A 12,883-nucleotide genomic window follows, 5' to 3' on the forward strand; every position below is an offset into this window, starting at 1 on the left:
CTTAAGCTATTTTGCATCTCCCCCACCAGCCCATCATTTGCCAGGTTCTCTCTCTAAGTTGTACCTCTAGGATGACACTTGAGTCTTTGCCCTTTTTTCTGTCCTTACTGCCATCCCTCATGGAGTTTTGCTTGGACTGTTGCAGTAGCCTCCTCACCGATTTCTCTGCCTCCAGTTTTCCCAGCTCTGATCCATTCTCCACAGAGGGTGGAATTCTTCCAAAGTACAAGTTGGATGATGTCATTCTCCTGCTCAGACCTTCAGTAGCATCACAGTGTGCACAGAATTAATGGCCGCTCCTGAACTTGGCATTCAAGGCTGGTATGCCAAGACCCCAGCCTTCCTTTTCATTCGTACCTCCGTCTTCTCCCCTCTGTCTGGGCACGCTGCTCAGCGCTCATTGAGGACAGGGACCATCATGTCTTCCGCCTCTCGCCTGAAACAGTGTGTTGCCCTTGGCAGGTCTTCAAAGAACATTTGTCAAATTGAAGTACACTAAAGTGGCCAAGGATTATGCCAATTCCTTCTGCACAAGTGCTAATGGAAGCTGTCCTCTAGTGAGCACTTCTTGTGTGCTCAGAGCTGTGCTGAGTGCCTTACATGCATGATCTCACTAGGTCTTCCCAGTCTTGACTGGGAAGGTAGCGACTCTGTGAGGTAGCAGGTATTAATCCCATTTCCAGATGAGAACACTGAGCCTCAGCCACATTGAGTTCTTTTCCTGACGTCTTGCAGGTAGTGACGCATCGAAGACTTAGCCTCGTCGCTGGCTGCCTCCAGGAGCACTGTGCTACCGTGCCCTAACAGTTGTGACTTGGCTGGATTGTGCGGGACCTACGGACTAGCCTGATAATAAGGGTGAAAGAGTGGCTCTTACTGAGAATTCACTACCAGGCCCTATTCCAAGTGCTTGACAAACATTCTTGCTTAATCCCAGCAGCACCCATTGTTTTACAGATAAGGAAACTGATCGTGACGCTTGGATTACCTTTTTTTTTTTTTTTTCTGTAAGATTTATTTATTATTTGGGGGGGTAGCCCACGGGAGCCCGGGAAGGGCGGAGGCAGAGGGAGAGAGAGAATCCCAAGCAGACTCTATGCTGAGTGCCGAGCCCAGTGCAGGGATGGATCTCACCATCCTGAGATCACAACCTGAGCCCAAATCAAGAGTCAGATGCTCAACCAACTGAGCCACCCAGGTGCCCCGAAGCTTGAGTTACTTCTTAAAGTTTGCACACCTTGCAAGTGGCAGAGAGCGGCCAACTTTTCCAACTTTTAACTTTAGAGTTGACATAAGTATTCTTTATTTTGGGGCACAAATTGTGGTACACGCATTAAAAGCCCAGGCTTTGGAATCAGGTAGATATGGGTTCCCATCTAGGCTCTGCCCCTCACCACCTGTGTGAGGCATTTAGCTTCTCCCAGCATCAATTCCCTTACGTATAAAGTGAGGGTTGTTACAGTGCCTAGCTGCTAGGTTGGTTGGGGGAACACACAGAGCATGTGATATTAGCATCTGGAGCAGAGTGAGGGTCCATTTCATATTCTTGTTGTTTTGGGGTGAGAATGGGCCTAGGGATGCTTTCAATTCTCCCTTCGTCCCTGCTTGAGTTTATAAAGACATCTTGCTAGTTTCTGCCCATTGAGAGAATCAGGCTCCACGTGGGGTGCCTGACAGATGTCCTAATATCTCCATCCAATTTTTTGCTCTGAATGGAGTCCGTGATGTGTTGGCTAAACCGGTTCCTTCCATAAAACATGCTCGAGGCTTCTGGTGAGATCTAGTTCCAGTGGGGTCTGGAACTTGGTGCTGGGGAAATGTGCTGTGCCCAACCTGGATGTCACGCACTCCCACCCACCCCTTAGTGTTTGAGTGTCCCCGGGAGGGGACAGTGCGTGTGTGGCATCATGACACTGCTGTCCTAGAACCAGTGTATCTGGGCAACTTGCAGGCAAGGCCCAGAAAGCTTTCTCGTGCCAGCATTGATTCAGCGTACTTCTGCTTGGGATTCTCTCTCTCCCTCTGCCTCTGCCCTTCCCAGGCTCCCGTGCACCCAGCCCCCCAGAAGGTCCACTGTGACCTTTAAACTGAGGCTGCCTGGGGCACTAGAAATATTTGGCATACCATTCATTCACCCATTCATTCACTCCACAGATATACTGCTCTAGGCCTTGTGGCATAACTGAACAAGCCAGACAGAGTCCCTGCCCTCAAGAAGCTAGCATTCTGTTGGGGGAGACAGAGGATAAATAAGTTCATAAATAAGAGATTTTCAGATGATGGTGAGGGCTATGAAGAAATAAGAACCTGGGAGGGGAATGACCACATGGATTCCTGAGTCTGGGACTTAGCCTGTGGGTGTCCAGTGAGCAGAGAGCCTGGTGGGGTAGGTAGAGCTTCAGGGGTACATGGGGAGCTGAGTTTTCAGGTAGCATGGGCCTTCAGGTTTGGATTTTGAGTAGGGACGTGGTACATGTGGTTCTCATTGACTGTGTGTGGTGGATGGAAAGGCAGCAAGAACTGGACTCAACGAGATAAGTTAGGTCACTGCAGTCATCCAGGTAGGAGGCGGAAGTATGGCGTTAACCCGCAGAGCAAGGCACTGGCTTAGAGGTGGGGACTGTATGAGTAAATTCCACCGTAGCTACACTTTCATTAATAATGTGCTTTTAAATAAATGCTTCTTGAGTTACATATTAATCATTCCAAAGCAAATGCTCTGGATTCAGCTGGAGACCACTGCTGTGTGTGTGAGAGAGAAGGAGAGAGAATATATGATGTGTATGGGTAGGTAAGGGTGCCCCAAAGCTAGCTAGACTCTGAAACTTTAGTAGAGCTGTATTTTTAATATTTCCAAGTGTTCATGATGGACACCACTCGTGTATTTTTAAATGGGCTTATAAAGTTAGTTCATAAATTTCAGAATGCTCAATCTTAAAAGCCAATATATTTTTGGAACAGAATGCTGATGAGTGTTTTATTTTTTGCACCATATTACATCTTGCAGTTGCATGTATTTTTAGTGCCATTGGCCACAATTAAGGTAGGGCCCTCAGCTGAGCTAATTTTGATTCCCTGGGTTTAGACTCAAGTATCCATTCTTGGTTATCTCGAGAATATCTGTGATTTGTGATCTGGGTTCTCTGTGTTCTGGGGGCATCTTCTGCAGTCTTAGGATCCTCTTCCTAAGGGAATAAATGGATGGCTTGATGCTTAAGCATGATCTTAATTATTATAGCAGCGACGAGACAGTATTCAACACATACACTTTCTTGAGGATGGACGTACAGATTGTATTCTCTGTTGATAGGAAGCATTCTCTTGGTAGCTTTACTAAGGAATTTTTTTGAGTCATGTGGTTGATTACAGACACTGGGAAAATTGCATTTTATCATTTGTACTTAAATGTTGAAGTTACATGGAAAGCAATTTTTAGGTCACATCTAACACATTTTAAGCAAATATTCTTTCTGCTGCAGCAGAACCAACCGAGCCCGACCTTCCATCCATGTGTCATATACCATCACCTCTATTAATACTCTTTGGGCCCCTGTAATTATAAAGCAGATGTGTATATCAGGAAGAGATGTTGATTTCAGAGTAAATTTTTCTAGAAAATAGAAGCTGGAAAAAAGAGGAAAACCCAAACTTGGCTTCGTGCTGCTATGTGTAGGCGGCTGGCTGCATGCACCCGCTGCTCAGAAGTGCCTTTTCTCTCCATGGGTATAACTCGCTGTGTATCAGAGATGTGGCCAGGAGGAGTAGGCAAGCAATGTGTGGGCAGGCTGCATGTTCTTTTATTAGCATCCTCATTGTACTGCATCTCATCGAGCCCGGAGCATGAACCAGCCTGGGCCTCTAAAGTCTGTACTGTTTCCTACTTAATTATCCCCCTAAGTCGCCAAATGAGGGAGGAAGAGTTGCTCTTGTGTGTGCATTGAGCTGTTTTTGGGGGTGGCTGTGGACTGACCGGAATGGATGTTCTTGGGCACCTGGGCTGTCCTGGGCTCAGCCTTGGAGCTGCCCTCCCAGCATGGCCCTCAGTCAGTCCTGGATGGAAGTTAACTTCCCTTGAGTGATCCATTTCCCTTTCTTCCGTGAGCTCGCTCCTCTGGGTCTCTGCAGCACTGTTCTTGGGTTGCTTCTCTTGGGTTTGTCCAAGGCTCGGGATTTGAACCAATGGCCATTGGGTTGCAGAGCCCAATTTTGAACCAAAACCCAGTTCTGCTGCCCCATACCTGTGCCCACATCATCATAATGGGGTGGGAGCATGGAGAGGCTATAGGGTAAGCCATTCCCATAGCTTCAGTGCCATGTGAGAACAATACCCACCTCATAGGGTTGTCGAATGAGTTCAATGACGTAACTTGTAAAGTATCTAGTGTCTGATGGGTAGTTAAGTGCTTAGTGAATGGACACTGTTATTGATGACAAAGGTTAGCGGCATTACTTCTCTCTCCTACATTGCTACTTCTTTGAGGACAGGAATTCTGACTTTCTTAACTCGGTGTCTACGTGAAAAATAAATAGAATACAAATATGTTGAGCCATACCTGTCTCTAGTGTGTTTCTCTTCCAGAAGTAATTCATGGAAATGGTATATTGACTTATTAAAAATAGGGGTAAGAATAGTCTTTAATCACTGTCTGAAATCTGCACATTGTCTTGAAATTCATAGCCCACCATGATGAACTTCAAAATTGTGTCCCCACTCAAGGAGTGATCAAAAGGCACCAGTACCAAATGGCCTGGCCAAAATACCACCTCGAGCCAAATGCTAGGGACAGTCATACTGTGAGTTTTAAATGCCTAGACCCGAAGTCACAGGTGCTTTCTTCTAATTAGCATCCTGGTTCTCAATCCTCTCTGTACATCAGAATCACCTCAGAGCTTAATAAAATGGCACCTCCCAGGCCCCCTTCCCAGTCTGTCCCCTGTTTAATTGGTCTAGTTGGGCCCTGGACATCAGGTTTTTGTTGTTGTTGTTGTTGTTGTTTTTTAAGACTTTATATTTTTAAGAGCAGTTTTAGGTTCGCAGCAATATTAGCAAAAGGTACAGAGATTTCCCATTTACCCCCAAATATACACAGCCTCCCCCATAATCAACATCCCCCACCAAGAGGGTATTCTCGTTACAGTTGATGAACCTACACTGAAATGTTATCATCACCCAAAGTCCATGGTTTACCTTAGAGTTTACTGTTAGTGTTGTGCATATTATGGGTTTTGACAAATGTGTAAGGACATGGATCCACCATCATAGTATCACGTGGAATATTTTCACTGCCTTACATCAGTATGTTATAAAAGCTTTCCAGGTGATTCTAATGTGCAGCCTGGTTGAAGACCAGGGAAGTTCCAGAAAGCTGTGAGGACATTTATCCCCACTCCTTTCCTCCAGCCTCAGGTACAAGCTGTGTTCAGTACCAGCATTCTTACCATAGCTTTTTTTTTTTAGGTGTGATTTTTATTTATTCTAAAAAAAAGGAGATTTCTTTAGCACCTTTATTCTGACGAGCTCTTAATTGCCGTACTTAGAACTTCTAAACAGTGAACACTTGTCAAGCATCAACATGGCTATCAAAAGAGAGGGAGTTGATCCCAGGTGACAGGGAGGGCTGTCTGAGGGTCTCCCGTGAGTGCAGGTGGGTGGGGGGCGCATATCCCCTTGATTCTGGACCTCATTAATGAGTGACCTAGAAATGCGTTTTTTTTTTTTTTAATAAGCAATCAGCTTTTGTACCCACAGCAGCACACTTTAAACAGTAAACACTGCTGGATCCTGTCCTCCATGTGTTATCAAGTTTTGGGGCCACTTCCCACCCCCAACATCACGCGCCCCTGAATCGTTCTTCTAGAAGGGGCTGGTTCTGTGTTCAGGCACAAAGAGCTATGGCCTCTGCTATCATCCCTGCCCCAGGTCAGTGTGTAACTTAGTGACATGTGGGTGCCTCCTGATTACTAAAGGACTGGGGACCCCGTCTATGGATCATCCCTCCCTCCTTGGGGGGTTTGGGTCTCCTTCTCTAGCCCACCCACCACCAGAGTGAAGTCAGGAATAAAGGAAGTAGCAAAGGCAACCCAAGGTCATGCCAAGTAACCCGTTTCATCTCAGATTAAAAAGAAAAAGTGTGTATGTGTGTGGGTTTTGGCTAGATTTTAGATAGAAAATAGGCTAGTGAGAGCTCTAGAACTTGATTAAAATTTTTTGCCAAAGGTGATACCAAAAGATTTGTTTCTGGATTTCAATCCCTGTTGCCCATTTCTGTGAATAATCAATGTTTGGTTTAATGCGAATAATAGCACAGAACATTTTTAGCCCCCCGAGTTTTACTATTCCAAGCAACTGTTCTAGGCCTGTGAGGCATGTGCTGTTTACACCGTTGCATGGGTTGTGATGATAGAAATGACAATGATAATAGCAATGGTTGACATTTATTGAACCCTTGTAATGTGCCAGGCGCTGTGCCAAGGTCAATATCCGGCTTATCTCATTTAACCCTCACAAGAACTCTTTGAAGGAGGTTGAGAATTATCCCCATTTTACAGATGAGGAGACCGAGGCTCCGCGAGTGGCAGAGTCAGATTTTGAACAGAGCAACATGCCTCTGGATGCTGACTGCAGTGTGAATGTAGGGAGCCGTCACCAGGGTACGGCAAGCCAGCCCTGCCGTGCCAGCCCTTGCCACTGGACCAGGGAGGGAGGGCTGAGTTGCTGCAGGAAACGGATCTCTTGTAGGCCAGGAAGTAGTTTGGGGCATCAGAAAGCAGAATTTCATGGGCTGGTAAGAAGTGAGTGCTCACTGATGACCGGCTTCTGCAACCATGTTACCAAGGCAACAAAGATGGGCACGTGGGGCGGCGGTGGGCTCTATCACACGTCCCTCTGTGCACACGAACCTCTGCCGGCTGTTCCTCCGGCCCTGCCCTTCCCCCACCCCCGTGTTCATCCCCCCCGGGCCCCCCCCCCCCCCCGAGGGCAGATGCCCTGGGTGAGAAGTGTCCTCTCCACCCATGACTCACTGCTTCTTGGGATGAGGCAGAGTGTGTGAGTGACATAAACATGTGTGGGTAAGCGCCTCCTTTCTGTGGAGAGGGCCTCCTTCCAGCCCTGTCTTGGGAGGTCCTGCTGCATTCTTTTCATGATACTGTCCTGGGCACTCTGTCAGGTGCACCTGTCAGTCCCTGAACTCCAGCTCTGTAGAGACCAGCAGAGATCAATTATGAATCGGCAGCTTCCTCATCTCTAAAATGCCTCATAGAATGATAGAGAATAAAGAGTTAAGACCTAGCTAGCTTCAGACAGGAGCCATGTGTGTAGTCCATGCTCAGGAAGCGTACCAGTCTCCTGTTGCTGCTGTAACAAGTTGCCACAAATAATTGGCTTAAAACAGCACGAAATGTATCACCTTAGAGTTCTGGAGGTCAGGAAGCCAAGATGGGTTTTGCTGGACTGAAATCAGGGTGTAGACAGGGCTGCGCTCTGTGGAGCCTCTAGGAGAGAATCAGTTTCCTTGCCTTTTGCAGCTTCTAGAGGCTGCCCAGATTCTTTGGCTTGGGGCCCCTTCCTCCACCTTCAAAGCTAGCAGCGTAGCGTCTTCGAATCTTTCTCCGACTCTGACCTGACTGCTGCTCTCACATCCCCTCCCCTCCTCTACTTCTGTCTCCCAGGGACCCTTGTGATAACATTAGATCTGCCCAGATAATCTCCCCATCTCAGAACTCTTACCTTAGTCCCAGCAGCAAAGTCCCTTTTGAGTCTGACTCAATGTCAAGTAACAGATTCACAGGTTCCAGGCATCAGGACGTGGACAAGTTGGGGGTGGGGGACTTAGTTGGCCCCCCATAATAAGCATTAGCTGGATTTTTTTTTGGTCTTTTTTTTTTTTTTTTTTAAGATTTTTTATTTGACGGGTGCCGGGGTGGCTCAGTTGGTTAAGGGTCTGCCTTCAGCTCAGGTTCTCCCTCTGCTCCTCCCCCCTGCTTGTGATCTCTCTCTCTCTCACATAAATAAATAAAATCTTAAAAAAAAAAGATTTTTTATTTAAGTGAGAGAGAGAGCAGAGCGAGCAAGAACACGAGTTGTGGGGAGGAGCAGAGGGAGAGGGAGAAGCAGACTCCCCGCTGAGCAGGGAGCCTGATGCTGGGCTCCATCCCAGGACCCTGGGATCATGACCTGAGCTGATGGCAAACACTTAACCAACTGAGCCACCCAGGCACCTGCGTTATCGTTTTTATAAAAGGGAAACAGAACCAAACTGGCTAGCTTGGGGCTGGAAGAACCAGTAATTTGATCAGTATTGTCACTAATGATGTTTGTTAGGCACTTGCTCTGTTAGCTCACTCTTGCCTCAGGGCCTTTGCATCTTATTCCCCTTCCCTGGGGTTTGCTTCCTTGCAGAGCTTTGGATGGCCAGCACCTTCTTATCCTTCAGGTCACCGCTCAGAGAGGCCCGTCCTGATCACCCTTGCTTAGGCCAAGCCCCTGACCCATTTCCCTCTCTCACACCATGGCACCCTGTTTCCTTCTTTGCCATCATCTGTAACTTTTTGTTTACAGTGATGCATTCTGTCTGCCATCTGCGGAAGTCAGCTCTGGGAGGGTGGGGGCCCTGTCTGTCTTGTTCATAGCTGTTCCAGTACTTGGAACAGAGCAGGTGCCCAGTGCGTATCTGTTCCGTGAGTAAGTGAAAGAAGCCGTGTGGGCACAATGCCGTGCACCTAATGCTCATGCTCCCCTGTGGGACGTCCCTTCATCATTCCACCTCACAGATATGGCAACCAGGGCCCAGAGAGGCTGAATCGTTGCCTCAGGTCAACAGCGACTGAGTTTACACCCAGGTCTGCCAGAGTTCTTGCTTCTGTCCACCTCTCTGCCTCATGGCCTTGATGTCATCAGAAGCTTCTTGAGCCAGCTCTGTGGATGGCCACAGAACTCTGGCAGGTCCGTTATCTCTGCCATGGGTTGTGAAAGCCGCTTTTCAGACCCACCTGCTGGCCACCTTGACGCTGGCTTTCTTCTTATCTAGGTCTGTCGTGTCAAGTCTGGACTCCCCTGCCAAGACTAGCTCCATGGAAAAGAAACTTCTCATCAAAAGCAAAGAGCTGCAAGACTCCCAGGACAAGTGTCACAAGGTATTTATTTCCGCAGCCGGCCTCCCTCCTTGCTCCAGGATCCTCCCGTCAGTCTATGCCAAGGGATCCGCCTGGGGCCGCTGCTGGCGCTGAGCCACCTGATCCATACCGAGCGGGCGAGGCGCTCCCTCCCTCGCTGAAGTCTCGCCTCCAGCAGCTCAGAGGGAGATGAATTCAGGCCTTGACGTTGCTGTAAATCCTTTAAATCTTAACCAGAGGAGGCCCTGGATTTAAAAACGGCCCGTTCCTCAGCATGACCCAGCCAGATGTCTGCTTCTTCCGGCAGGTGGCGTGGGTCCTCACCTGTGGCCGAGATGCATCCCATCTGCTTTGAGTGATGCGAAGTCTCTCTTCTTAGTCCTTTAAGCCTCCTGCTTATGTAACTGCGGCCACTGTGTTGACTATGCTCAACGTCTCTTAACGCTCACTGTTCCTGCCCAGGGGCAGCTCTCTGGAAGCTCCTAAGACCCACTCCTTGCCTGGGACTCCTCTAAGAGTGCAGACGAATACATATCTCCTTGCCCTGTCCTGGATTGGTCCTCTAGATCTTTGCAAGGAGATGGGGGGGATCAAGATGGATTTGGGATAAAATTAAAGTGACATGTGCCAAAAACCAAACTAAACCCAAAAAGCGTACAGGTGAAAAATGGTGATTGTGGCTTCCTTGCTCACGGGGCTAGAGAAGTGACCAAGTGTGAACCGAGTCTTGGATGAGAGGAGTGACTTAGCATTGGTGACTGTCCTTACGAAGAACTGTGCACTCCCGGGCGAAGAAGCAATGGTATTTCCTTCCCAACCTTTGGCGAATTAGTGCCAGCCCAGGTGGTTTCGGAGGCTGCTTGAGATTTGATTGCTCCGAACGAACCTCCATGGGCCCTTTTAACCTGTCGATGTGTCTGTTTCAGATGGAGCAGGAAATGACCCGGTTACATCGGAGAGTGTCAGAGGTGGAGGCTGTGCTTAGTCAGAAGGAGGTGGAGCTGAAGGCCTCTGAGACTCAGAGATCCCTCCTGGAGCAGGACCTTGCTACCTACATCACAGAATGCAGTGTGAGCCTTCCCCAAAGTCCCCTTCCCTCGGAGGCGGCACTTCCTGTTGTGTGTGTCTCATCCTGTTTCATGACGGCTTCATGAGGCACATCACAGCCTATGGCAGAGCGTATATATAGAGAGAGAGAGAGAGAGAGAGGGAGAGAGGGAGAGAGAGGGAGTGTTCCAAGGCAAGCTGTGTGATTGGCAGGGTAGCCTGAGCCAGGTGGGAGGTCCCAGAACTGTGAGGACTGGGCTCCAGGAGTCCTGGTAGGCTGTGGAGCCTGGACACGGGCCTTGTCATTGCTGCGGCGAGCGGCCAAGGCTCCGAGCGCCTCCCATCCCAGCCTCTCTGGTCTATATCCCTCCCACCACCAGCAGCCTCAAGAGCCCAACTCCTAAATGAGCACAGGAACATGTATTTTGAATCTGAGATCTGTTTTCCATTGCTTAGAACCAGTGCAGCAACGAGAAAACTCAGCCTGTAAAAACAAAACAAAACAAAACAAAACAAAAATCCCAGGCCCTCTGTCATTATTTACCATGTGACTTTTTATTTTTTTTCCTTTCCTTCACAAGAGTAGACTGTCTTCTCCATTGTCTCGTTAAATTTTTCATTCAGGTGTTTTTTTTAATGTGGCCAATTAAACAGTCTTCAGAAGTTGAATCACACATTTTTCAAGTTTTTTTTCACAAGGGAGAGGAAATCTATAGAACGTGGCTGATTAAGAATAACTGCTATGTTTCCATTCCAGATTTGGCTGCCTTTCAGTGGTGGGTGAAGTTATTCAGATATGTATTTCAGATCTGTATTTCAGTGCCACTGAAGCATTGAGGGAACCTTACGGAAGAAAGGTGTCCAGGAAATGTAAGCCAGGAGGTGGAATTAGACCCCTTGGGGTCTTAAGTGGCAATTAGGCAAGAAGGAAGTCATTGCTACCTTGAAAGAGGGATCTATCCTGGAGAGCCCTCTAATATCCGATATTCCAGAACAGACTTCCTAGCCATCCCAGTGGCGGTTAACAAAAGGCTAAGGGATCTTGTTGGTTTTCAGTCCCAAACACGAGTAAGTATCTGACAGGACAGGTAGACAGCGGTAAAAGGCAGCTTGTGATGCCAGTTTGCAGTTTCAGGCCGGACCCGTGAGGACACACGGTTGAGATGATGTTTCTTGAACCGAGGGGTTTTACAGGATGAAAAAAACCGGAGCCAGCAACCAACTGGAAGTTGTCAACTTTGCTCCGTCACCCGAAACCATCTTGGTGTCTGCGAAGCAGCTTGCAAGCTCCCTTTAATGAATCTTTCCAAACAGAGCAGGAACCACAGGGCATCCCTATTAAAATTTTTGCTTTCCTCAGAGCTTAAAGCGAAGTTTGGAGCAAGCACGGATGGAGGTGTCCCAGGAGGATGACAAAGCACTGCAGCTTCTCCATGATATCAGAGAGCAGAGCCGGAAGCTCCAGGAAATCAAAGAGCAGGTATGAGTGCTGCTCAGGTCCGGTACCTAGACCTCTAATTTCAGGGGAGATGTGTTTCAGGAGGGGCAGAGAGAGGGAGGGGGTTAGGGGGGGAGAGAGAGAGAGAGAGGTATGTAGGTCATTTGGAAACTGTTTATTCTCCATGATTTGTATAAATGGTGGAGCGCTTGTTCTAGCTCCTTTTGAAGTCTGCAGCCCATCCTGGCTACTCTTTTCACTGAAAGGTGTAGGTTTAGAACAAAAGTGGCCAAACTGTGGCCCGTGGGGCGAATCTGGCTCACCACCTGTTTTCCATGGCCATGAGCTAAGAATGGCTTTTGCATTTTTAACTGGTTGGGGAAAAAAAAAAATGAAGACGAATATTTCATGACATGTGAAAATTATATGGAATTCAAATTCCAGCATCCATAAATAAAGTTTTATTGGAACACAGCCATGCCCATTCATTTATGTAGTGTCCATGGCTGCTTGTCATGCTACGGTGGCAGGGGTGGGTAGTTGTGACAAAGACCATATGGCCTACAAAGCAGAAATTACTTGGTATCTAGCTTTTTACAGAAAAAGTTTGCCAATCTCTGCTTTAGACCATCAAAAAAAAATATTTTTATAGCTTTTCAGATATACTTTAAGTTTTTGAGAGAAGCCAGGATATCTTTCTTTCTTTCTTTCTTTCTTTCTTTCTTTCTTTCTTTCTTTCTTTCTTTCTTTCTTTCTTTCTTTCTTTCTTTCTTTTTCTTTCTTTCTTTTTCTTTCTTTCCTTTCTTTCTTAAAGATTTTATTTATTTGAGAGAGAGAGAGAGAGCGAGAACACAAATGAGGGGAGGAACAGAGGGAGAGGGAAAAGCAGGCTCCCTGAGGAGCAGGGAGCCCGATGCGGGGCTCGGTCCCAGGACCCTGGGATCATGACCTGAGCTGAAAGCAGAGGCTTAACCAACTGAGCCACCCAGGCGCCCCAATTTCATAGTTTTACTTGTATAAAGATAAAGAAGAAGAGCTTGAGCAGCGAAGGCCACGTCAGAATTAACCCGGGAAATCTGAGTGCAGAAGCCCATCCCCTGAGTGTTCAGAAAAGAGAATCAAGATGTTTAAAAAGCCTACTTACTCTCTTTCTTTTTTTTCCTTTCTAAAAGGGTTTTCTTTCTAGATGGTTCATTTTTATTTTGCTTCATTGTTTCCTTTTTAGCATGGATTTTTCGGTCCTTTCAAGAAACTGTAAATAGAAACTTTAATGAAGAGATGGCA

The 12,883-nt window shown here is 47.4% G+C and overlaps 1 protein-coding gene across 9 annotated transcripts in view; it reads left to right on the forward strand.

Moving 5' to 3' along the window:
• CIT (citron rho-interacting serine/threonine kinase) overlaps positions 1 to 12,883 on the forward strand; it is a 161,283-nt gene that overhangs the window by 67,781 nt on the left and 80,619 nt on the right. For all 9 annotated transcript variants that reach the window (XM_073881028.1, XM_073881030.1, XM_025889434.2 and 6 more), the window contains 3 exons: positions 9,030 to 9,135; positions 10,041 to 10,184; positions 11,522 to 11,641. In XM_073881028.1, coding sequence (XP_073737129.1) covers positions 9,030 to 9,135; positions 10,041 to 10,184; positions 11,522 to 11,641 — 370 coding nt within the window. The remainder of the gene's footprint in view (positions 1 to 9,029; positions 9,136 to 10,040; positions 10,185 to 11,521; positions 11,642 to 12,883) is intronic.

This window comes from Callorhinus ursinus, unplaced genomic scaffold, assembly GCF_003265705.2.
Source record: "Callorhinus ursinus isolate GAN/ISIS: 27379988/994484 unplaced genomic scaffold, GSC_fseal_2.0 scaffold41, whole genome shotgun sequence".
In the NCBI taxonomy this organism is placed as follows: Eukaryota; Metazoa; Chordata; class Mammalia; order Carnivora; family Otariidae; genus Callorhinus; species Callorhinus ursinus.